The sequence below is a fragment of the Echiichthys vipera genome (assembly GCF_963691815.1).
Source record: "Echiichthys vipera genome assembly, chromosome: 10".
Classification (NCBI taxonomy): domain Eukaryota; kingdom Metazoa; phylum Chordata; class Actinopteri; order Perciformes; family Trachinidae; genus Echiichthys; species Echiichthys vipera.
Window position 1 is genome coordinate 25,033,607 of NC_139835.1, and position 27,135 is coordinate 25,060,741.

General features: G+C 40.3%; 1 protein-coding gene across 1 annotated transcript in view; it reads left to right on the plus strand.

The window, feature by feature from the left end:
* plekhm3 (pleckstrin homology domain containing, family M, member 3) overlaps positions 1-26,884 on the plus strand; it is a 42,070-nt gene extending 15,186 nt beyond the window's left edge. The window contains exons 4-8 of the mRNA XM_083921961.1: positions 6,651-6,796; positions 7,291-7,484; positions 13,015-13,078; positions 21,625-21,782; positions 26,010-26,884. Coding sequence (XP_083778087.1) covers positions 6,651-6,796; positions 7,291-7,484; positions 13,015-13,078; positions 21,625-21,782; positions 26,010-26,172 — 725 coding nt within the window. The 3' untranslated portion in view covers positions 26,173-26,884. The remainder of the gene's footprint in view (positions 1-6,650; positions 6,797-7,290; positions 7,485-13,014; positions 13,079-21,624; positions 21,783-26,009) is intronic.
* Positions 26,885-27,135: the final 251 nt, after the last annotated feature.

Here is a 27,135-nt window from a genome sequence, read left to right on the forward strand (position 1 = left end):
CACATATATACACACACATATATACACACACACACGCACAAACTGCCCTACTCATTGTACTCTCCATTTGTGCACATTTTCATTTGAGTGTTTGGTCGGTGTGAATGAGACACATCAAAGCTCAAGCTCTCGTCTTTCAGTTTTAATTCACACACATACATAAAACACACACACACACACACACACCGCATACACCAGTGTCTCACTCAGAGGTGTGGTGGTTTAAACCAGCGGGCAGATGAAAGCGTGAGCCCCTTTTTTTGCCCTGATGTAATTTCTCTCTGTCTTTCTGTATCTCTCTCTCTCTCTCTCTCTCTCTCTCTCTCTCACTCTCTCTCTCACACACACACACACACCCCGGGCAGGTCAAAGTGAACCTCTCTCACTACAGAGAGACGCGGTACAATCGGTAGACCTTTGAGCTACGTTTGAATTCCCATTCATCTTTTCCCTCTGTCTGTCTTTCTCTCCGTCCCAGAAAGACGGGTAGAGAGAGCAGTTGTTGCTCTGTGCTGATAATGGAGGTAGTTAGCTGCAGAAAGTATGAATAAACTTACAAAAAGGGTAAACCAAAAATTAAGAAAGTAGCATTCATGAGGGCTGTAGAAGTTGTACATCCGTTGAAAATTTAAAAAAAGTAGTGGATGTAAACTCTGAAAATGGAGAAGTAGTAGTTTAATGTTTTTGTGTGTTTGTTTTGGGGTTTTAGTTAAAGGTGTTGTCGTGCCAAACTACATTATATCACATTATATATGCATATTCTATATCCACCCATACATGAGAGAGGCAGAAACGCCTCACAATATAATAATATAAACATACGATAAAGGTAACACCTCTATGACAGTGGCGGCAAAAATAAGGGCATCATAAAAGAAGACGTTATTTTTACATTTATTTATACAACATTACAGTCCTTGTTGCTTCATAAGGATATGCTCATGAGACAGGCTCCATTGTATTTTGCTCGCAGATCAGTCTCAGTAACATTTGGAGATTTGTTGGGTTTGAGGCGGCTCGTGTGACGCAACTAAACAACGGTGGCAACTCCCACGAATGACATCAGCATAGCTATCGAGCGAGCCGCTTGCTAATGCTTTTTTGTCTTGGATTCTTCTGTTGAATATGGACCGGGCACCTGAAATTGTGCCTTTTATCTGTAAATTCACGTCACACAAACAGCAAATATCCTTAACCAACATGGATGGATGGCTATATGGTGTTTTTCATATGCCACAAGACATATCATGAGCGAAATGAGCAGGAGGAGCCATGGCTGAGCATTTCTGCCTTTGAATGGCAGTGTACCAATGACCGTCTCTAAATTTGGGATTCTGAATTCAATATCAATATCATAAGCACAACTACGGTGTAACAAGGTGTATCAGAGGGTAAAGCCAGGTGTAGGTACTTTATGTACCTGGTACAGGAGGTATTGTTTTTTTGTAAGTTTCATGAGTTTCAAAAAGATGACTGAGACGTGATAGTTACAAGCTAACTAGCTAACAGACAGCATAAACAGATAAATGGGCACTGACTACACTCACCTGTCTGATACCTCTGCTCTTCGTCGATTTTGGTGCACAACAGACTCCTCAAACATGAATGGCTCAATCTCTCAGATGTTGCCTCTAACGGAGGAAATAGACACGCCGAAACAATCGTAAGCAAGACCTCCAGCTGAGCGGAGCATCCTGTCTGAACAGCCCAGTTGGTTAACATGGCTTCCTACTCTTATATACCCGGCTTAGGCTCCCCCACGTTTCCTCTTACCAAGAAAATAGACCAGATGCTGGAACTACTGCTGCAGACCACGAGCTGCCAGACCACATCCACAATTTCTCAATGAGGAAGAAAGAGTAGATGTGCTTCCAGCCACTTTTCAGAGTTTTTCTTCACTGTTCTTGTGGGGGAAACCATGTTAAACAAAATATTAATCATAGCAGAGTATTTTTTTTAACCTACTTTAAAACATGTCTGGAGCCGGACTTTAAATGTTCTCTCTGCATAGGGTTCTCTGGTTTGAGGTTGTTTTACTGCTTGTTGAGGTTTCGGTCAGCACTGGATTTCTATTCATGGTGTTATTTTATCTTCTTCTATAGTACCACATATCTCTTGAGGTTTTACTGCTTTTTTTTTCTACTGTAAAGAGTTCATTATAGACTATAGCTTTGGTAGAAGTACATTTACAGTATCTCCGTGTGTGGGTATGTGTGGGTGTGTTCTCTTCTTGTCTCATGATATAGAATTTGAGGTTAAGGTTTAAGGTTGTTATTTAGTTTGCAAATGTCTTCAGGCTACATACGTATGTGTCTTTGTTCCTCTGGTCCCAACAGCAGCAGACCAAAATGGAGTCCACAGCTGGCCAAAAAGCCAGCCCGGTGGTCAGCTCTTTCCTCGAAGTGACACAGTGTTTCTCTGACTGTTGACCATCTCCTCTGCCTGCTGGCTCCCAACCAGTGGACTGTGGTTTCCTTTAAAGAGCATCCACCCTAACAACGACATGAGCTCACTGTTATAATTAGCCTACAGAGTCACACTTTATGTATTCGATCATGGGTCCTGCAATGAGATAAGACTTGGTTGTTTTCTTTTTCATCCAAAAGCAATAATTTCACCCAAAGTTAAAAAACAAAAATCCATTGTTTAAACTTTGGAAAGTGATGAAAATGGATGATTTATAGGTGACTGCCATGTTCGGCACACGGCTCTTAAAGGGTTTAAAGGATACACTGAAAATGTCAGAAAGTATTGCGATCAGAAGTTAGCCAGACCACATCTGGTGGTGGTCGGATTCACACTGTGCTCAAATGTCGGACGGCTATAAATGCAGTTTGTGCAGCTCAGCCACATTCTCTCTCACAGAAGGAAACCCAACTCATGCTGCCCTTCAAAAATCTTCAGACAACCCAGAAGGGGCCCATACAGTAGCATAACTAACCAAATCGAGATAAAGCTTTGTTTAGACTTGCGTGAGACGCTGTGGCGTGTGCCTCCGCAGATTCCGCACAAGCCACGAGCATCCACAGAGGCGCTTATGTTTTTGTTTGTTGCAGTAACTTTTGGGAGGGGCAAACATTGCATTTGTGTATTAACGTTACTGTCACTTATCTCCAAGTGGAAATGACTGTCCGCCTCTTGTCCATTGTGTAAAGAGCTGGACAGTCATCCTTATCATCATAGCTTTGACAAAGTGATCTCTCATGTATTTCCATACCCTCCTCTCTTCTTTTCCCAGTGTGGCGTTTATCTCCATCCGTGAATTTAAGGCTTTTTGTCCGCCCTTTGTTGTCTACCTGAAGAATTGTCCAGATATTTGTACAGTACAGGTACAGACAGTCTTCCCAGACGTCAATGTTGAAATGAAAAGCGTAATGTGCACTTAGTCACAAAAATTCAGAGGTGCACAGCCAAGCACCGTCGCATCTTTTGGAGCCTTTGTGCTTGCACACTTTCCGCTTGCACAGCGAGCATGAACCTAGCACCGGCTTATGAATATTCGGTTTCATCGGGTGTTAAAAACAGTACCAATGTATTTGTTAAAAAATTAAGCTGATATATCGATATAACTGGTTCACCTATTGGTAACCAAAAAGGATTAATCAATTTATCTAATATTTACTGAAAATCAACAGGTCAGTGTGTTATGTTTGACTGATGCTCCAACACAAGTCTCTATTTTTAAAGCGGATAAAGCAGAAAGCCAGCTCTCAGTGCTGATTGGACTATTGTCTGTCTTTTTCTTCAGATGCTCATCTGACTCATGCAGACATCCGATGCTATCTTTGAAGGAAAAGTAGTTGACCTAACTTCTCTTTGTCTGCCTTCGTCTGTCCTCGTTTGATCTCACTCTTTTCTCTTCCATGTTATTCCTTCTTTCCTCTCATCTCTCGATAGCCTTTTACTCGTTTCGTTTCTCCTTTGTCAGTCTGTGTTGTTTCTTGTTTTGAAGCACCACTGACAAACAGGCTGACACACGTCTCTCTTCCTCTGCCGTTCTTCTTTTCCGTAGCTTTCCATGCCTCTGTCTTCCAAAGCCTAGATAACAATCTTCCGTTTCTTTTCTTCTCTACTTCTCTTTGCTCGCTGTGGTCCTCCAGGCCCCGTGTCCTCTGAGATTGCGTTGGATATGGGACACCTGTCGCAGTACTGTTACGCTTAGCTGTGTGTGTGTGTGTGTGTGTGTGTGTGTGTGTGTGTGTGTGTGTGTGTGTGTGTGTGTGTGTGTGTGTGTGTGTGTGTGTGTGTGTGTGTGTGTGTGTGTGTGTGTGTGTGTGTGTGTGTGTGTGTGTGTGTGTGTGTGTGTGTGTGTGTGTGTGTGTGTGTGTGTGTGTGTGTGTGTGTGTGTGTGTGTGTGTGTGTGTGTGTGTGTGTGTGTGTGTGTGTGTGTGTGTGTGTGTGTGTGTGTGTGTGTGTGTGTGCGCGCGTGTGCGTGTGCGTGTCTGTGTGTGCGTAAGATCAGAGACCAGGTTTGGGTGAAGAATGAACTTTAAAGAGTTGAGAAGACAAAGCAGACAGTGGGGCAGACACCACTCTGAATAGAGCTGAGGATCTGTTGGTTTTTTAGGTCTACAAAACACTTTTTTATTGAAGTCTGCTGTGTTGTGACTCAAGACTCTGTTATCTAAGGGATTACTTCAATGGCATTTGGCTGGTAGATTTGAGAAACATGGATATTAATAGTAGAAGATGCCCTAAACACGAAGATGAAAAAGAATCTGTAAAATATCGTTCACAGTTTTGGACATACTGAAGGATGCACATTAATATTAGTTGAGCTTACCCCCCAAAAAAACAAAAGTTATGTTGTTGGTATTTCCTGCATCTCCAGTAAATAACACATCATCATGAAATTGCTCATAATCGGTAACATCGTCTGTTACTTCATCATCTCATAAACGTCACATTTAGTTTTGTCGATAGTGACTTGACATATAAAGATAATTTATACCATTCATTCATTCATTCATTCATTTATACCAGATATACAGAAATAGTACAAATTAAAACCTGCACTAATAAGTCAAAAAGAAACTGTGTAATTCTCAACGGACCCACAAAGGGTATGCACCCCTACTGCGCTCCTGTGCTATTTGCTCATATTTAAGGTAATTGGGTAATATGCATACATTCAGCGAAAAAAAATCTTAGCAAATAAGCCTTTTTGCAAAACAGTCACAAAGATCAGTGCTAAAATCCACATGCAGTTACAGTGAATGTTTTTCTCTCTGTTGCGTTTAAATTATTTGCCTAAAGTTATGAGAAACGCCTCTGCACCTCATTGGTCAGGATCTGAAAATAACACTTTCTTTTTCCCTCTGCCAGTGTTCCGTCAACTGTGTTCTTGGTGCAAAGGCAACATTTTTACTTTGCCATATGGATAATTGCAATCAAACGGGTGCTTAAATGAACTGATGAAGCCTCTTGGATAAGAGGTGAAACGTCTTTCCTTACAAACAACCAAGTCCAGTTGCTTTTGACTTAAATTTCCTTGGGGATACAAATATAAGATACTGAATAAACAATATAAGAATTGACTATAATAGACTATGAATATACTCACCAAACTACCTAAATGTTAATAATAATTAGACAGGTAATGAGGTAGAGTAGTAGTAGTATAATTATGTGCAAAAATCAGAAAGGGCAGGTTATTGAATGAGCAAAAACAGTGGAGAAGAATGGACAAGAGTGGAAAGAGTGGACTGGTTGAGGTGTTTTTGTGCAATATCTCTTGTGAATTGGACCTTGAGACAGACAGGTCTCAAGGCATTTGCGAATGATGTGCAATTCATGGTGCTATCTGCTGCAATCAGTTCTTCGCAAATTCTTTCTATGGCAGCGCCTTTATAAACAGTTTGCTGCTTGTCATGTTGCATTATGGTCAAAGTTGAAAGCAACTCAGATGATTAAACTGTAATCCACAACAAACACTGCTGTTCCTGAAGAAACACATTTTTGATGTTTACGTGTCACTCAGTCACCTGTTGTGAATGAACTTACTGTTTTGATTTTAGCTCAGGTTCAATCCATCATCTGGTGATTTATTATTTTCTTTCTACGATGTGCATCTTTTTTTTATCACAACTATAAAACAGGGTGTAAAGTTTACCAATGATTAGAAGAAACACCTGCATTTAAGGATTTCTCTACAATTCTATTATTAGTGCAATAAAAACATAAAATATCCCTGTTTCTTCAGTTTATATGGGTCATGATATTACATATTTCCTTATTGGGGTCAGAGTTCCTTTTTAAACTCGGACTATTATCTAGAGGTTTACTCGGCTGGATTAGTGTGGTATTTAGTGAGGGACAATAAACTCACACATAGGTTTTTTGCTCAACAACCTTTTCTGTTCCCCTGATCTTGGCTGCAGCAGACTTGAGACAACAAAAGATGACTTGTGCAACACCTTAGGGCTCATAAAACAAAGCAGTTATTTAAGCCATCATTTGGTGTCCAATGAGTCAACACATACTTGTTCCACATTAAGATTGTTGTCTGAATTTCACTTTTGACACCGCTGTGAAGGGGTTCAACTGGTTTCCTCATTATTACAGAGACTTTGAGTATGAAATAATGTGTTTATAATAAAGATATAGGCTAAGTAAACACACGCATACTTACGCAATTATGTTCTCCTCAGGTTGTCAACGTCCAGTCGGTCTCTCCAGAGGAAAGGCAAAGGTCTGCTACTACAGTGGCTGGTACTACTGCCAGAGCTGCCATCAGGACAACTCCTTCCTCATCCCAGCACGCCTGCTGCACAACTGGGACACCAGCAAGCACAAGGTGGCACGCACGCATGCATGCACGCAGATGCCCCCTCAGCAAAAAAAGTTTAACCAAATTTGTTACAATATTGAGTTGAATTGTATCTCTGTGTACTTTAAACTGCTCTGCAGTGTTTTAGCCTTGAAATGTGCTGCTCTATTATTCAAACTGGACTTGCTGAATTGTATTTCATTTCTTGGTACCTGAAACCACATGCCACCAACAACACAGCCCTTGCAATTAAGTCTGGATGGCTGCTAAAATCCGGCTTAAGTTGTCTGACTTAAGACTGGAAACAGGAAAATCCACCTACCAGCTCCTCTAGAGGTCACTAAGTAATACGTTACACCTCGTTTGTCGTCTCAGAGGTTGCTGCGCGGCGTTTTTGTGCGGTTCTTAGCTCCCAATCGTCCAATACAATCACGAAACATGCATTGTCAGGTATTATCCCTGACGTTATCTGTTGTACCTGGTTCAGCGATCCTGATGTAGACTCTGATATGCTTTTCCAGGTGTCTAAACAGGCCAAGGAGTTCCTGGAGTTTGTGTACGAGGAGCCCCTGCTTGACGTCCAGCAGCTCAACCCCTGTCTGTATGAGCACTGTGAGCCTCTCAGCACTGTGCTGCGTCTCCGTCAGCAGCTCCAGTCACTGCGGGCCTACCTGTTCAGCTGCCGAGCAACCGTTGCAGAGGACCTCAGACGAAGGTAGGTTGGCGGTGAAGTCTGTTGTGGTGGTGGGGTATTTAAGTTGGAGTGCTTCTTAATTTAGAGCACCGTTTCCCAACCTCTTCTGGCTTGTGACCCCTTAAAATTAAGAAATGTCAACTTGAAAACCATCATCGTATTGTAGTTCACAGATTTATCTTGCAGGTCCTCAGGGGGATCCTGACCCCCACCCGGATGCATTGGGGTAATATTTAGGGAGCTGAAACAAAGAACAGTGCAACTGAGTGAAATTAAGATAATTAAATAGTCATAGTGATGTTTAAATATATAAGTCCAATAAAATGAATGGGAAGAAAAAAGAGAGCAGTAAAGGCACAAAATCTGTTTTGTACAGAGATGTAAAAGATGATACTAATTCACCTGCACAAAGGTTAAAATCAGTTCTAAAAGAAACTAGTAAACTACAATAACTCCGTTGTGTGTAATGTGACACTGAGTCACCTCTACCTAAAAGCCATTCTCAGCTTCTGAGCACCAGAGCTGTTCTGCCTATCTTCGTTGATGGTAGATCATTATTATAGTTACACAACAACTGCATGGATAATAATTTTACTGTCATTGAGTGGCAGTACCAATTGCATTTAAGTAGTGCTCCTTAAATGAAAATAATTACCTAAAATAAGATAATGAAAATGTTTGTTTACAGCCAGTCGTTGCTAGATTTAAAGAGTTGATTCACACAAAAAGACACACAACAAAACTGCGTATCTGCACACAGGCTCCCTCGACAGTAAACAAGAAGATATCCAACCATTAAAATAATTATCTATGCACTTCAGCTCCTGCTATCATGTGTAGCATTAACAGCCTGTGTCATCGAGTCACAGCGACTGATACACTTTAATATCTGTTATATTCCTTTAATGATTGATTACACAGACTGTCAGCATCTCCGCGTATGATCTGTGTTTACATGTGTGCGTCTGAGTGCCTGCATGTGTATTGCCATAACTTTTATCTGCATGCATTCCTGTGTGTATATATGCTGCATATACATAAAAGATGTCTGCCTGTATGTGTGCGTGTGTGTATATATTCGCGTGTGTGATGGTCAGGGGGGGATGACTGTTTATCTGAGTGGGGTCCCTCACTGAAAGCCTTGTCTGTGAGCTGATGGATGCTCCTTGGCCCGCTCCGGGTCACTAATAGACTCTGACTATTTCTGAAGGAGCATCATCCACCTCAGCAGAGAGACTGGAAACTAATTCATACTATATAGTCTGTTGCATTTTTAGATGCAATTTGTGAATGTCGACACTGCACGCGGTTGTAACTGCCCATCCTGAGGTTTCTTCCATTTTTTTCCCCCATTAAAGGTTTTTTTTCCTTATCTGAAACAAGGGTGGAGATGGACAGAGGGTGTCATATGTTGTATAGAATGTATGTAAAGCCCCCTGAGGCAGATTTGTGATATTGGACTAAAGAGAAAAAAAAAACGCTTTTCACGCGGTGTCAGACTGAGTTGCTGTACCTCAGACCATAGAGGACTTTCAATTTAGCTTTTGGACAGAGACCTTCATCATGGCAAGAATTTGAGTGTGTGAATGCTCTTTTTCAACTATCTCATCTCATCTTCATCCGCTTATCCGGGGTCAGGTCACGAGCGATATTCAACTACATAAATGAAATTGACTTGACTTACACGAACACCTTCATAGTATTATGACAGCAGAGATCTCAAAGAAAGAGATCTGTTACTGCAATTTGGTAAAAACCAACCCCTTAATTACACTAAATGCAAGTCACTGGAAAACCAAAATATTGTATATATTTCTAAATTTGAGCTAAACAAACAAATGCACAAGAGTATGATGACTTTGTGCTTTGTGTGTAGTTTTGATAAACTTATAGTTCATATTTTATTATTTCACTAGTGTGTTAGGGAGACTATGCATTAGAGACAAAAGACAAAACGTTAAAGGCTACAGATGTCAGATGCTAGCCATGCTAGTATTAGCTCAACTACCCAAGGGTAGGTAATGGCAAAAAAGACATTAATAAAGTGTGTTGTGTGCAAATCTATCCATGTATAGTATGATTCAGGCCATATGTCCTTCCACTCCTTCTCTACGTCACCCAACATGGTCAACTATTTAGCAGTAGAAGCTCACAAAGAAGAATTATTTCATGTTTTTGGAAAATCTACAGATACACACTCACACATACTTCTCAGAAGAGTTTTAATGTCCCATTATTAAAATGTTTTGCCGGTATTTTAGCAGCCTTAAAAAAACACATCAGTTGTACCCTGTTGCAACACAGAGACGAGCAGCATCACTTCGTTCTGTGTTTACTTCTGTCCCATTAGCTAGTGCCCCGCCACTTCCAAACACTGCAGATTGATGATGGCCGTGGCGCTAAAACCTTCCCCGAGTCATCAGTCTACTTCGGCGGGGGGGATCTGAAGAGAGATGTCTGTTGCATACATGCAGAAAGCCATGGAAACACAACCACATGAGGCACCAAAGGCTGTAAGTTAGAGAGCACTGTATTTTGGCCCTGTGCAGGATTCCATCTCTGTAAAGGAATCTTTGACATGCAGAGTAAAGGCTTCTGTTATTTTATTGTCAAAGTGTGAGTTGATCTCTGTACACAAACCTCACAGGTAAATGTGTTTGTGGCAAATGAGGCTGTCCTGATGTCCATATCTTCATAACAGAAGCCTTGTTGTAATGAAACATGGATGGGAACTGTCAACTGCTTCCAAAGGTACAACAATAAGAACTTCATACACATGACACATCATTTGACAACAAGGAGTGTTGGTTTACACTGGATAACTAACACTCTAGCACGGTATATAATGTTTACTCTGATAATGGTGGCATTTTGTTTCCAATGAAACAGCAAGAGCAGGCTTCTCATTTCTAGCCAGAAACCGTCAATTTCATCAGCGCAAATGTACTGCACTGTAAACTTAAGTAGCTGGTGCCGATACAGATGTTTTTTTGTTGTTTTGTTTGTTTTGGTTGGTTATTTATTGCCTCTTAATTACAAAAAATAACTGAACTCTTTTAAAGTTGTTCAGCCCTATAATAAGAAAAGTGAAACCAGCTGAAAAACCTTTTCATTCCTGTACCAGTCAGGGGACAGCAGCAACCTGAGTCCACCAGATGGATTGATTCTAATTTGCTCGGCATTTCCATCTGGGAACTCTTGTTTGGAGATCTTTTGGGAAGGATTGAAAATACTGGTTGGTGATTGGATAAACCAGCTGTCTATCACCAGTATATGTGCCAAATAAACCAGGCCAACGAAGCGTATGACGTACTAACAGCGTCAAGGCAAAGCTCAGAAAGTAAAAACATTTCAGTAAAGGATATTAGCCATTTGTGTAACGCAAATTTACAAATATAGGCACAATGTCAGGTGCTCGGTCCATATTCCAACAGAAGGATCCAAGAGAAAAAAGCGTTAGCGAGCGGCTTGTTCGATAGCTGCGTTCATCTCAAACCCTCGGAAGCCGCCATGTTGTTTACACTGAACGGTCGCTTCTCGTTTTTTTTTAATCTGCCTCAAAACCAACGCTGATTGGTTCGGTCGCTTGGGCAAACTTCTCCAAATTTTCAGACTGATCGGCAAGTAAAATACAATGGAGCTCGCAAGATCAGGATGTTCTCATGGGGCTATCTCAACAGAGGGGCAACTGGGAAAAAATGGCTGTATTGGTACAATTCACAACTTTTAACAGTGGAAACGCAAAAACTAACTGTTCTAATGCGTAACGAACTGACCTGGACTGTTTGGTGGAAACAAGGTTTAAGGTAGTTGCTTGTACTGTAGGTGGTTGTGAAGGTGTACGAGGTGGTGGTGAGTGGTAAGAGCAGGTCGCAGATGTAGTAGTTTATCTCTTGTTTTGTAGAACTATAGTTATTTCCCATACCACATTCAAAAACTGTGTCTTTATCCACCCCCATGTATGTAAATGAGGGATAATGAATCACATCACAAACGTACAGCATCCACAAAGTTGTATCAACACTTCTCTGACACTGTGTCAACACAACTTGAACGTTATAAGTTTGACAAAGATAAGATCTGGTTTTGGTTTGCATTAGATTGTAATGTGTTTAGTTTACTCACCCCCTACACACACACACACACACACGCACGCACACAGGCACACACACACATATGTAGGACATCCTACATCTGATTGCTCACACACTTACTCAGATCAGACCCTCCTTCAGTACACGATCATAATCTCTGAGTGATAACAGAATTTTAATCGAAGGTGTGTCCGCCACACTGGAAATACACTGAGCGCAGTGAAATATATGGAATTAAATACTATCAGGTCTTCTACAAATATTGTCATTTGTCGGTGTGTGTGTGTGTGTGTGCGTGTGTGTTTGTATATATGCACAAATTGTTTTATCTTCTGTTTGTAATCTAATCCTAAAATGCGTTCGATCTGAAGTACTTTTATCAAGATCGGCACACAATTGAAAAGGCGTGTTCATCTGGGCACCGGTGTGTGTGTGTGTGTGTGTGTGTGTGTGTGTGTGTGTGTGTGTGTGTGTGTGTGTGTGTGTGTGTGTGTGTGTGTGTGTGTGTGTGTGTGTGTGTGTGTGTGTGTGTGTGTGTGTGTGTGTGTGTGTGTGTGTGTGTGTGTGTGTGTGTGTGTGTGTGTGTGTGTGTGTGTGTGTGTGTGTGTGTGTGTGTGTGTGTGTGTGTGTGTGTGTGTGTGTGTGTGTGTGTGTGTGTGTGTGTGTGTGTGTGTGTGTGTGTGTGTGTGTGTGTGTGTGTGTGTGTGTGTCGAATGCTGATGTGGTAACCATCGGTAACATACCAAACAGAATAGTTTATCAGTGGTGCCTATCACTATGAGGTGTCTGGATTACACACACGCACACACACACATGAATACATGCACATACTTGTGTTTTGGTGACACTCATCACAGCTTAGACAGGATTTAACATGGTGCCATCCAACTTAGTGGTCTGAGAGGAGGTCTCACAATACACACACATACCCACAGCCCTCCTGTCTATGTTTTGTCACATAATGTAAGAGGATGCAGTGACCATTGTTCGGTAATTTACATGTTTGCAAGATTAAGCCTATTATTTAAAAACTAAACACAAAATGAGATATGGTCCTCGCATTTTTCTCTCGTAGATTCCAAGGTTATTTTATTTTTCGAGTCATTTGAAAGGTTTGCTTACAAGTGTGCTTGACAATTGAATAGAAACATGGCTAATGACAATTAAAGATTATACCTTGTTCTTTTTTTCTGTTAATAAAGCAAGCTGGGAATGGTTCTGACTGAATTTGCAAGCTCATGTGTTGTGCCATTTAAGAAAATATGCTGAACCTATCACACATACGGGACTTCTTTTATCTGTAATCACAGTTGACAAAATCAAAATGTTGACTTTTATAATTGGCCTAACTGCCATTAGAGCACATTAGCACTCTGATTGATCACTGATTGGTCAAACACGGACCTGCTTCACAGAGGATGATGCATTCAAACTTTTTCTTGTGTGTCTTTGCTCAGGATCTTCCCCAGGGAATACCTGCTACAGCACATTCACCTGTACTCCATGGCTGACCTGCAGCAGGTACTCACACACACACGCATACGCACACAGGGGTTGAATTGTATGTCTTTTGATACTTATTGCTGTGTTTAAATCAAACATAATTTCCCTTAGCTCTAGAAAGGGATACCTCCCTCATGTTCCTTCTGTGTTTGTTCGCTGTTCCCACCTTTTACACGCAGCGCTGTGATTGCTGGAGTGCATTTTGGATGAATCAGAAGCTGCGCAGTCAGTGCACTCAGTCAGAGGAGAGCGCACAAGACGGTCCAGTCTGTCATGTTGCGGGTGCAACATATTTAATCAATTATTACGCTTTAAAAAAAAAGAAAGAAACTTCATATTTGTGAGCTGTTTTTAAAGATTTAAGTCTTCAATATGAACCAATAGGTTTAGAGCTGGACGCCACGGAGGTTGGATTTGTTAACAATAAGGAAAACATAGAATAACGCCGCCCTTATCCTTTAAGTAGGCACAGCCTCTCCTTTGTTTCTTTGGCAAGTATCCATGTCATAACAGTGATAAGAGAGGGTAATACCCTCTAATAGTCCTATTTAGGGCAGGGTTAGCTCTTTCAAGTGTTCTGATCCAAGAAAACAATGGTGCCGGTGGAAAGAATGCATATCTGGAGTTGTGGAAACCCTTTAACTCTGACTTTATCGCTTATCTAACCCGCACATCTTCCTATCGAATGGCATATCTCTACCAGCGTGCCTTCAGTTAATACCAGCTACACCACCCAACTCGACTTAAACGTGTTGAGTTTAATATGAAAGCAAAGATTTTAACTTTTTTTTTTAAGCAGATGTCCTAAAAACAGGGAACACATCACTTCAGCAGTTTAGTATCTAATCGTCAAACTGAGTTGGGGCGGTCAGGGGAAAGCAGACCACAAATGACTGAAAAGTTCTTTTGTTTGTCATTATGTTCATTATGTTGTACCCTGCCCCATTTTTTTTTTCTTTTTCAACCCTCCCTCTCTGACTCGGAGCTCGGCCACAGACTCTCACGGTGAAAGAGATTGGGCCCCCTCCTCCTCGTCCTCCTCCTCCTCCTCCTCCACTCCCACACTCTGTGTCTCTCTGCTTCACTAATTGGTTACATTCAGAATCAACAGGCAGAAAAACAAAGCGTGACATCCCTCCATTCTTCCCAACATCCCCTTGGCCTCACACACGCTCTGCACACATGTGTGTTACTTGTGTGTGTGTGTCCCCTTCACTCTCTCTATTCCTGCTAAACTCTGTGATTTTCTCATAAACCCCAAACTTGTGATTTAGTACTAATTTTAACAATAGAGTAGAGTCTACACTGCTCCCCCTTCTCTCTCCCTCTTCGTCTACCCCCCGCCCTCTCTCTCTCTCTCTCTCTCCACTCTCTTGGAGTTTCTCAAGCACTCTGCCTCTTAATTGGTTTTCCATATTAACAAGCTTGTTTCTTTTGATTCACCTCCTGAATAAAATGACGCTCTTAATCAACGTGGCTTTTTTTGTTCCAGCTCAGAGGTCAGTGAAGGCTAAACTCCCCTGGCTAAACCCTGGACCACACTAAGTCTATTCACCTCCTGACAAATAGCCTCCACCCATATCCCCCATTAGGAGCCAGTTCATTTGGAGAAAACATATGTGTTTGTCTAAGGACACTCTGCCCTTTTCCTCTGCTGGTTTTAAGGATTGTTTCTAGGGTTTTGTGTGAGGACTAAAGTAGTAGGGAAGTGTGTGTGTGTGTGTGTGTGTTGTGTGTTGTGTGTGATAGTCTGGCATTCCCTCTATGCCAGGCATGCCTCTCCACTCACATTTGTCCAAAGGCACAGAGGCCTCTTCAGTAAACGCTAAAAGTTCTCAGAAAGATTTGCAGTTCTTGGCTTTGAGTTTAGGTGGAGCTTCTACCCTCAAATGCACAATGTGGAAGTTATTTTGATCAGGTCAAATAGGGCAACATGGAAACAATCATCATGTAGTAATAGGACTTAGCAAAAAACAATAGAGACAGCAGCAGCGTAAAATGATTAGGTTTAAAGATAAAGGAGCTAGGGATGAAATGACTACCAGTTTAATGATAAATTGCGGTAAAACATTTTTTTTAAATGTAACTATCATAAAAAATGTATTTGATTACTGTATTGACACGCCGACACTCCAGAGATTTTGCAGTTTTTTGCAGAACATGCAGAAAGATGATCGCTGTGAAATGCTGTTATAATTTTAATATTTACCCAAACTAAAAGTTCATAATACTGCTAACTTTATTTGTTGTTTTCAATGGAAAACTTGTGGTTATCAGTACATTTTCCGCACATTTTAACACTGCACACCTCACCTGTAGAGGCCGTGTGTGTAGCTGCAACTGATCCGATTGGGCTGCTTCTGTTTTCTCCTCCATCACGTTTCTGATGCCGGTTGAGATTATTGGGACATGAAGGAAGTTGAGAAAAAGCTCGGTTATTTTTTCTCACACATCTAAAGAACCATCTCCACTCAAAAACCTTCTGTTCACTTCTACCTCCTGCTCACTACCACAGTAGACGAAACAACAATACGGCGACTGCACCCAACAGTCTTACGTTCAGAAATTACACCATGCGGACCTTCCCACTGTCGCTCATATCATAAAGAGTGTGAACACAGAATATGATTAGAACATGATACAACCGTATAGTGCTGCGAAGGTGCGATCAATTTGAGAAATCTGACGCTGAAGTATAAATCAACACCTTCGCCGTAGATATCTACAGTAGGACTCCTGTTAACCCTTTGCATCAACCATCAATCCGGCTTCAGTTCACCCCCAAAAATGTTTCAATTACAGCTACATGGATACAGAAATACCAAACAATGACACTGATCATAAATGACAGATAAACGCTCCATATTTCATATTTACAAGACTATATTGAGGCATATTGTGATGCATTAGTTGGCTATTTTACAACTACTCCAGACACGTTCAGTGATCAACTTAAGAGTAATTTTGACTTAAGAAGCTTGATCTGAAAAGTCTGTTCATATTATTGGTTTAAATGCAACCATTGTAGGTTTAAGTTCTTAAAAGTATTCATGTTGTGTTTCACATGTTTTTTACCAACATCAACTGAGTTGTACATGGTTTCATTATTTTGGTATAGTTTATTTTTGCGCCGCAGTGGTGGAATAATGAGTCATCAGATCTACTTCTCCATCAAAAGACAGTATAAGTCTTTGAAGTAACCTCTATACAGCGGAGTAGGTGTCACCATTGAAGAGTCATTTGAACTTTTTGTGCACAAAACTCTATCTAACAACTGAAAAACTGAATATAAATCAGTGCAGTTTTCCCCTGGACTTGACTCCCCATAAGTCCAGTCCTCCCAGCACTGAAACATTATCATGTTTAACAAAACAATTACAATTGAATTGAATTTAGCTGCTTTCATCCACTCCCTTTATTAGCAGACACAACATCCAGATTTTGGAGTACTCTTTGTTTTTTAACTTTGAATCAGAAAGTGTTGTGTGTGTGTGTGTGTGTGCGTGTGTGCGTGTATGTGTGTGTGTGTTTGTGTGTGTGTGTGTGTGAGACAGAGAGAGGAGAGGGTGTTATCCAAACAGAGCTGGTCTTCCAAGCCATGTAATCCCAGCTGGCTTTCTAGTTCCTCAATGAAGCTGCAGTAGTCTCTGCGCGTGCGTGCATGCGTTTGTGTGTGTGTGTGTGTGTGTGTGTGTGTGTGAGAGGGAGAGAGAAAGAGGGCAGGCGAACGGCTGTTAAACAGCAGTTTTAGGGGATTAAGAGGTTTTGGAGCACAAAGACTCTGCATGGAGCAGAAAAAGAGGTTGAACTGGAGGGGGAGGAGTTTAAGAGGATGGAGGGAGAGGAGGTGAAGTGTGTGCATGGGGGTGTTTGGAGGGAAAGAGGATAAAGGAGGGTATGTCCTGTAGTCTGTTCTAGAGTCATACAGGGAATATGGATCTTTGAATATTGCACTCTTCACATATTCCACAATGTTTTCTTTATTCCTGTTACTGATAAACAGATGCTGCAGTTTTGCACATGTTTTTAAAATTGAAATATTAATATATGTGGTTGAAATTTTCATTATTTTTCCTCTAATAACATTGCACTATGTAGACGTTCACATTGATGCACTACTCATTGCTCTGGTTAGCAGCTCAGGCTGACACTGACAACTATTGTAAGTCTTGGTTTATACATAAATCAGAAATTTCAGAGAGCCCTTTTCAACTTCACTTCCAGGAACCACAGCACCAGAACATCAGGAACTAAACTCCCTTTGGCGCATGCGTTTCTACCGCATCCGGAGAACCGCAAAGATTAGGCAAATGTAGACCGATGACGGATGTAGGGCTCATTTTGAGAGACACAGTTTTCACACACGAGGGAATAAAAATCCAGTTTTTCACTCCATCCTGTTGCTCTTTGCTTGGATGATCTGCAGAGCGTTTATGGTTATTTATTTCTGCTTTCTGTAATTGTTAGTTTTATTTATTTTGTTAATTTGCTGCTTTATGTTTGCTCATTGCCACTTCCTCTCCTCTGTTTGGGGCAGTTCTTAGGACTGTGAATCTTCCTCCTGCTTGTAACCCCTCATCAAATACTTATTTTACTTTGTCAGATTATTTCATTTGAATAGTTTTACATACCTAAAGAGATAAAACTATCCATCTTAGAGAAACTATAGTCTGACGGTAATATCTTAATATATCTCATATTTTATTATTCTTTTCTTTCCCGTTAATCATCTCAGAACCCCTCAAATTTACACTCATAAGGGCTCCGATCATTTTTCCGAAGCTGCATCAACAAGTTCTGTCTGTTTGAGTGACGGAAGTTAGTCTGAGCCAGCCGACCCCGATGGCCCATCAGAGCCCTGAGAGGTCTGCCAGCAGACTGGCTGCTGGTCGGCCCAGACACGCAGGGCAGCCATCAATATTTGCCTTCACTCTTGTCCTTATTGGAAGTGGACGAGTGAGCAAATTAAATGGGTCAATGTCGGCTCTTGTTTGAAAAGATTGTCCCAGTGCTGGCCAGTGTTACTTTGGTGCAGCAAATCAAATGGTCACTGGATATTTATAGCAAACAGGAACAGCACATATATTTGAATTTGAAGCATATTTGTGAATTTATATTGCTTGTAAATGTCTTTTTTGAGTAACTATACACATATATACACATATATACACATAGAGGAAGTTATTTTGTCTTTATATTATTATATAAATCCCTATTTTCACCTGTCCATTTACTTCTGTCACTCTCCATCCATCCATCTTTCTGTGCCGCCCTCCTTCTTTCCCACCGTCCCTCCAGAGTACCAGTCAGCCACCAGAGCTGTGCTGCCAGTCGTTTGATTCTGCCCAGTCCAATTATACAGGGCCTTAATTACCGAGCCTGTCAGCCTCCATCAGGAGAGCCATTTGTCATGTGGACCGGGCTGGACTGGACTGAGCGGGGCTGCTTAGGTTTAGTGTGGGGGGACATATATATCTGTGTGTCACCCTCTGTACCTGTCTGTCTGCCTGGAAACATTTATCATCTGTACGGGACGGAGCTTGTTCTCACATACAGAAGAAACGTAGATTACAGGCACACTTAGGCCTAATATGTTTGAAGCATTTCCTACATAATAAAACATGCTTTTTTCCTTTTTTTTTTTTTATCAAACCTTGACCTGTTTGCAAAGATTAATAATACAGTCTACCCATTCTGCATCAATCTGCGTGTGCAACCATGTACATTATTAATTCATTCGTCAATTACTTTCTCCGTTTATTAATTCATTGTTTGGTTCATAAAATGACCAAAAGATGTTAATCCCAAATCCCAAGGTGACGTCTTCTAATTGCTCGTTTAAACTGAAACAAACAGTCCAAAGATATTCAGGTCACTGTCACATAAGACCAAAAAAAGCAGCAAATGCTCTTGATTGTTCAGCCCTATCACATTTAGAAAACAGTGTATACTGTATGGATGACCACATCCCCTGGAAAAGCTTAACAGTACAAACTGAACTGTGTAAGATTATTTATTTCAGAGCAAAAGAGTTTTAAATGCAACTCCTGAAAACATCGGTGATTTGTACTGCTCGAACTATAGCTAACAATCTATGAATTATGCTAATACTGTTGCCAAAAGTATTGAAATGATTGATGTAAACATGATTAATCTTCCACTAATGGTATGTTTCAAATTTTGTATACACCTTCTCAAACAGAAGAAGAAGAAATCAGCGAATGATGCCCTTTTTTCAGGTTTACTACACAAACTCTAGTCTCCTTTGAACCTTAACAATGTTATTTTTCATTAATGATGCTTAGGTTTGAAGTATATTTTTGTATTTCTTTTTATCTTTACCAATATTTTTATTTAAGTCAATATTTTATTTAGTCAAAGAGAGTTCCCAGGCTTCTTCTAGGAGCATGTGTCAGTGTTCTCCATGCTTTTCTCTCCTCTTGTAACCGTTTTTTAAACCTTTTTTCACGGATGTAACCATGTTGATATTTAGCTATGAAGGAAGAAGACAAAGACAAAGCACTCTGATTGGACGATTGCATTTCCAACCGAAACAGCTGTCAATGACGTCATTACACCATACGCATATAATAAGTCATATTTCTATTATTTGTATTATTATTATTGCTACTTTTCATATCAATCTAGTATATCGACTGCTGTTATAATGATTAGATTGACTCATATTTTATTATTATTACATATTTCTAATATATAGGCGGCAGTAGCTCAGTCCATAGGTGACTTGGCTGGGAACTCGCCGGTTCGAGTCCCTGTGTGGACCATGAATTGAGTTTGGACTTGTGGCTGGAGAGGTGCCAGTTCATCTCCTGGGCACTGCCGAGGTGCTGTTGAGCAAGGCACCGAACCCCCAACTGCTCGGGGCGCCGGTCACTGGCAGCCCCCTCGCTCTAACATCTCTCCATTAGTTGCATGAATATAGGTCCTGTTTGTGCATGTGTGTGTATTTCGGGCCTGTGTGTGTGTGACATGAATAATAATAATAGAGTAAAAACATTGAATTTCCCGTTGCGGGATTAATAAAGGAATTCTTCTTCTATAATTATTATCGAGGTTGTTACTGTTATTATTGTGGTTGCTGTGCATCTCTGGGCCTTATCAGAATGCATTTGTCATGTTTGGACTCTTGCAAACAACATAAAATGATTAATCCATGTTTTCAGCCCTAATCTGTTTTTTCTGTAAATACCGGGTCCAACAAGTTCTGTCAGAGACGGGCTGGATTAGATCCTGTTTTTAGTGAGATATTGGTCTGAAACATCAGCCTCATGTTGGTCTGAGAGTGAATTTAATATGATAGATTGTACGTAAGAGCACAGTGTGGGTTGTTACCGTAAACTCTCAGTTGGCCCTTCATTGCAGTGTATGATTTACTATCAACAGGATCAGTATACCTCTGTGTCCTCTGTGTGTGGTTCCTTCCTCCTCTCCCTGTCCTCCTCTTCTCCTCCCGTCCTCGTCGTGTAACAAACAGCATGAAGGAGGTTATAATTGGGAGGTCCGGAGCTCTGCCAGGTGGAACCACTTGTATGTGAATACAGGCTCTCGCTCTCTCTCTTGTATTTTGTATCTCCACCACTCTTTCTCTTACTTTATTTTTCTCTGTTACGTTCGGCCTCACATGCACACCGTCTGCATTATTAACATCATACGACTAGAGCTTTGTGACCATATGGAGTTTTCATTTCTGTAAGATTCTGCACAGCTTTCCTTTTCACTAATTGTTGTTTCTCTGTGAGTCATCCACTGTCTATTCACTACAATACAACTCCAGCCCCCCCGCCACCAAAACCCCCACCTCCGTTCTTAAAGGAACTTGCCAAGCGTTGCATTCAAAGGCTCATTTACTGTTTTTCTCCTTCCTTCAGTTTCCTCTCTTCCCGTCTCCAGTCTTCCCTCCAAGCCAAAGATGATTCCTCCTCTCTAGTAGAGAGACGAGGAACGTCAAATTATTTTATCTTATAAAATGTAATTTTCTCTGCAAGAGTTCTACAGTTTCAGGATAAGTTCAGTTTCTTTGCTGAGGGCGACTGTGGCTCAGTGGTAGAGTGTGTCATCCTCCATTGGAGAGATTGGCGGTTCGATCCCCACCTCCCACGGTCCACATGTCGAAGTGTCCTTGGGCAAGACACTGAACCCCAAATTGCTCCCTGTGCTGTGCATGGGTGTGTAAATGTTGTGTGAATGGTTACATTAGATGGTCTGTAGATGTCCACTGCCATCAGTGTGAATGTCTGTGTGAATGGGTGAATGTGACAAAGACTGTGAAAGCATCTTGAGTAGTCAGAAGACTAGAAAGGCAAGTCCATTTACCATTTACCATATTTAATTCTACTGTTTACACTAAAGATGGAGGACAGTACTTTTGCTACTATGATAACTTCAGAGTTCAGAAAGTCTGACCAAAAAGGAGTAAAACCCCCTTTAAAGGAAGGGTCTTTGCCATGTGGAGTTTTAGCAGAGAGCCAGTGTCGGAAAAATTGTTGTTTATTGCTGTTGACCATTTTCCTTTCATCTCCTCCTCCTCTCCTCTCACCCTACAGGTGATTGATGGAAAACTGGCTCCCTTCCTGTCCAAGGTGATCAAGTTTGCCAGCTCCCACGTTTTCAGCTGCAGTTTGTGTCGAGAGAAAGGCTTCATCTGTGAGCTCTGTCACAACGGACAGGTCATCTACCCCTTCCAGGAGAGCGCCACCAAGAGGTAAAGATCCTTCGATAACCTTTCTATACATTTGAACATTTACTGGACCAAAGAAATCTGGGCTGGTAGCCGGTTATAGATGTATGATTGATTCATATTTTGATCTGAAGAGACTTGATTCAGATATCCCAGTAAATTGAGTTTAACTGAGCAGTGTTCTTTGTCAGGTTGTCAAATAAACATCACGAAGCAGAACAAGCACAAACACATTCACCACCGTTTGGCACAAGACTTGATTTGACGCCAATCGAGATAAATGGAGGTCACGCTCTTGGTCACATTCACATAAAAGTGAAACAGTCGTTGGCAATGAAATTCTTAGAGTTCAGGATCTCTCCCATCAAATATGTTAAAAAAAAACAAAAAAACCCACATAAATAAAGTCCGATTAGAAGCCAAGACTAAAAATGCAGCAGCAAAAATACATGAATAAAATATAATGATGTGTTAAACAGGTGCACAGTAATAATCAAACGTATAAACTGTGATGTAAACAGTTTGTGCATTAATCTAGTAAATTCATAGATGAAATGAGAACAGGTTGTAGTCATAGTAGTAATTTATGTCAGTCCTTATTAACAATTTCCCAAAAAGTATGCACATAAAATGTATAATTATAAGGCATTAAATTAAAAGGAAACAAAAAATCTTGACTGAAGAGGTGTAAGCAAATTACACCGTACCTTTTTACATGTCAAATTTTACCCTTTTACTACTAAAACATTATGTCTGCTTTAGACAGGCTCTCTCCTATGACAGATTTAAGCATTATTGGACATATTATAGTTTAACTTTTTAGACATATAATAAACTTTTTTTTGGGCTTATATTTCATTGTCCTTTCCTGACATTTTTCAAGAAATTATGCCTTGTCTGCTTTAGACAGGCTCTCCTATGACTGATTTACGCATTTTGACTTATTATATTATGACTTTTTCGACACACTAAACTATGACTTTATTCACAGCGTTCCCACGCAGTATGGAAAAGTACGTCTTTTGATTTGAGTAATTACCAGATCCTGATAAGTATGGAAAAGGGAGTATTATAGAGAGTAGTACAAGAGAGTAAAATGTATTGTTTCCAGACTATTATCTCACCTTCTAAAATCAAATACAAATAAAATCAGTAAGTTTACTAACGCTACATACTCTACTTGTAGATGATATGAAACTAACCCAGCTGGCTGTAGAATGGTGTCTGGTTACTATGGTTTATTCCTCTTGTGGTATCTAGCCTTGCAGATACAATATAAATCTTGCTAAATTGGCAGAGTGGGTGTAATGGACAGGCTTGCACATAAATATATATACTGTGATGAATGAACCAGGTCTAAATGTAAGCAGGTCAGTCAATAAATAGTAGAATATGTGCAGTAGCACTAAGTATAGTATGAGTGTGGCAGTAGTATGAAGTTTGAGAATAAACTTGAAGCTAATTTTTGCCACTTTATTCTTTGCAAATCTGACCTTGAATGAGCCAAAGTACCAAAGTATTAGCTGTAGCTAGCAATGTAGCGTGTTTGAGTGATAGCTTGGACTTCAAACATAACAGGAACTCTGGATCTTTTTTTTAATTTTCTTCCAGTTTTTATCTTTTTCCTCTCATGACTGTACGTTCGCATGAAGTGGAGTCAGATACTACTCCTAGGTTGAATCTGTGTCAGCTCGCGTCTCTCTAAAATCATGTTCTGTCTACATTGAGACATCCTGTTCCGCAGAAGCTTGTGGAGAGGTTCTTCAGAGGGGGATGAGTTGTATCAAGAGCTGTTTCGTTTTCTGAGAGTGTACCTCAAGGCAAAGCACCTGTATGAAAACAAAAGCACAATGTACTTTTTTTAATAATTCTCTTGAGACTGACATGCTGAATGAAGTCTGTAATAATAACCCAGCAGCACAGAGCCACAGGGAAACTCACAGGGGAGAGAGGACATCAAGTGTAGAAATGTCACTGCCTGAGCTTGTAGCTAGATTTACTCGTGTTCTAGGCCCTCGGGTTGAGTATGTGTTTGTACATGCTTGGTACCTGAATGTTTGCTCATGTTCTTCTATCTTTGTGAGGACCAATTTACGTTTGAGATCCAGTGAGTGAAGACATGTTGGCCCTTACGGACTTCATCACAGGGCTGTTTCAAGGCTGGTGAATCAGTTCATCTAAATGATAGAGAACAGGCATCAGGCATTTTATTCCTCTTGTGGTATCTAGCCTTGCAGATGCAACATTTAAATCATTTTGACAAACTATTTTATGGAATACTGCAATATTTTTATGGCATGAAATACTGATTGTTTTCTGAATCTTTGAATTGACTATTTGCAAAATTTTTGGGGACCTACAATACCATGACTTTTTGTCAACCTACTATACTATGACTTTTTACGTCTTTTTTCAACATACTATATTATGACTCTTTTAAGTATGTTGAAAAAAGTCATTGTGTGGTATGTCGACAAAGTCAGTCTTGTATGTCCCAAAAAAGGTAAAAGTATAGTATGCCGATAAAAGTCACAAAAAGTCAAAATATTGCATGTTGACAAAAAGTCATAGTATAGTGGGTCACAAAAAGTCCTGATATTGTATGTTTGAAAAAAGTCAAAGGTTAGTATGTAGACAAAAAGGCATAGTATAGTTGGTCAAAAAGTCACAAAAAAATTCAAAATATCGTATGTCTACAAAAAGTCATAATAGAGTTGATTGAAAAAAAGTCACAAAAAGTCATAGTATAGTATGTCGAAAAAAAATCATAGTATTGTGTGTCCCTAAAAAAGTCATGGTGTAGTTGGTCAAAAAAAGTCACAAAAAGTCAGTGTCGTGTGTTGACAAAAAGTCAAAGTCTAGTATGTCAAAAAAGTCACAAAAAGTCATAATATTGTATGTCGGAAAAAAAGTCACAAAAAGTTAGTGTAGTAATAATGTTGAAAAAAAGTCATAGTGTTGTGTGTCGACAAAGTCATAGTATAGTATGTTGAAAAAGTCATAGTATTGTATTAATGTTGTATTAAAAGCCTAAGGTTAGTATGTATATAAAAAGTCATAAGTTATAACGTTGTATGTCGGAAAGAAAAGTCACAAAAAGTCATAATGTTGTATGTCGGAAAGAAAAGTCACAAAAAGTCATAATGTTGTATGTCAGAAAGAAAAGTCACAAAAAGTTAGTGTAGTAAAAATGTTGAAAAAAATTCATAGTATTTTATGTCCCAAAAAAGTCCAAAAAAGTCAGTGTAGTACATCAGTGGAAAGTCAAAGTGTAGTATGTGTGGGTCCCTGCAGATGCTTAATCACACTGGTTGGCATGAGGAGCGTGTGCGTTTGTGTGTGTGCGTGTGTGTGAGATAGTTGGACCGTCATTCAAACACGGACAGCTAACACAGTCCAGACCCTCGTCCTCATCCCTGAAACTCACAGTGACAGACCGCAGAGGGATAAGAGCCGATCAGGACTGATTCCTAGAAGGAACCCAGTCCCAGTGTGTACTATCAGTTACACGCAAACACACCTTCCTCGTTGAGCTGTTTTATGACTTGTGAAGGAAGTGTGAAGTGTTCACTGATAACAGCCATATCTACTGTTCTTACTGGAACTGAGCTGGTCTTTGTTGACTTAGACACTGATGGTGTAGGAAATTAGCAATAAGTGCATGTAAACATCCTACAGTAGCCTCATTAATAGGCCGTACGCCTCACTGTGTGGAAGTGACTGGGATCAGTCTGTTATGTGTAAGGTTACTCGTTCCTAATTTACTACGTCCATATTTCACGATATGATTTAGTTTTTTATTCGATGATGGAAATGTTACACATTTTGTCATAGGTATCGTTTTCAAAAGTAATCTTTTATTTCATTTTTATGAAAATAAACAAATATCACAACTATTTTTGTTCATAGCTTTCGTTAACAAAATACGGTATCTAAATCTATCTTTCAACATTCTCAGTGGTGGTGGTTTTGGGCTCGTTTTTGTTTGCGAAACAATAAGGTAGTTAAATATTTTTCTTCACAAATTTACCAATTAACAGAGAATTGTGACAGACTGAAAATGTAATACATTGCACCATAGTTTTTATTTTAATAGATTACTCTTATTTAGTTTAAGTATAATTTTTGCATTGGGAAAAAAAGATGTATAAACTGTAGTGAACGCGTGTAATGTGGAATTGTTGCATGCCGAAAGTCCTCTCATACGGACAGCTTAACGAGCGACCCGCGTGTTGATCTTTGTGTTTGCAGGTGCGACGGCTGCGGTGCCGTGTTCCACACCGAGTGTCGACAGAAAGCTCAGCCGTGTCCTCGCTGCGTTCGTCGAGAACTCCACCACAAGAGGCCGTCGTCCTTCTGGTCACCTGACGACGACAGCCCCGGGTGCTTTCACCTGCCGTACCAAGACACCTGAGGCACGCGGACACCCACGGAAGCAGTAACAATTAGGGCGCAGCCGGGGCCAGAACAATGGACAAAATGCCTGTTTTTTTCTCATGCTGTGTCTCTACGGGACAAATCGTGTGACAGAGCTCTGATAGATCATCAGGTTTGTGTTCATACGTGTGGAACTGCTAACGCGCACACACACACACCTGCGTTAAACTCTCTTTGTCTTACTGTAAAGAGCAGGGAGGACATCAACTGAAGACCGGCGGCACCAGGCTTCACAGACTGAACTACTTCTATTTCGTAGTCAAACTTCACATTTCAAGGTCATCATCTGCCACTTCATCCCTTCACCGCCTCAGTTAGATCACAGCTGATAAACCGGAGACATTGGGTTTGGTGTTTAATTCTAATAAACTTCTTCCAGCACGAGTTTAGTGATGAAATCATTAGTCAATGGATAGATAAATAAATAATAAAATCGATATATTAACGATTTTAGCAATTGATTAGAAGGTACATCATTCTGTGGTTCCAGTCATACAGATGTGAAGATTATCTGTTTTTGACTGTTGTTCAAACCAAATAAGATGATTATGCGATCAGGTTTTTTGTCTTTGTTTACAGACTTTATGTTTACTTAAGAAAAAAACAGACTAATCTAATGAAAATAATCCTTATTTGCAGCCCAACTCTTGTTCAAGTGACTGATACCAAAACTATTTCAGTATGAACCTTTCGACACACGGTTGCCTTGAATGGTGGCTGTAAAAAGAAATGTGCTTTCCTTCTTTGTGGAGAACAGCAGCTGTCGTCAGTTTGGATTCATGTCTGTTACAGTGGAATCAAATATTAAAGGGTGAATTGATAAGTGCACATATTTTTTCAAATATGTCTTAAAATGATAATCATGTGCTCATAATAGCAATTACACAATTTGCTTGCTGTAATAACCCCTCCTGTCCATACTGGCAGTTAAAAACGGCTT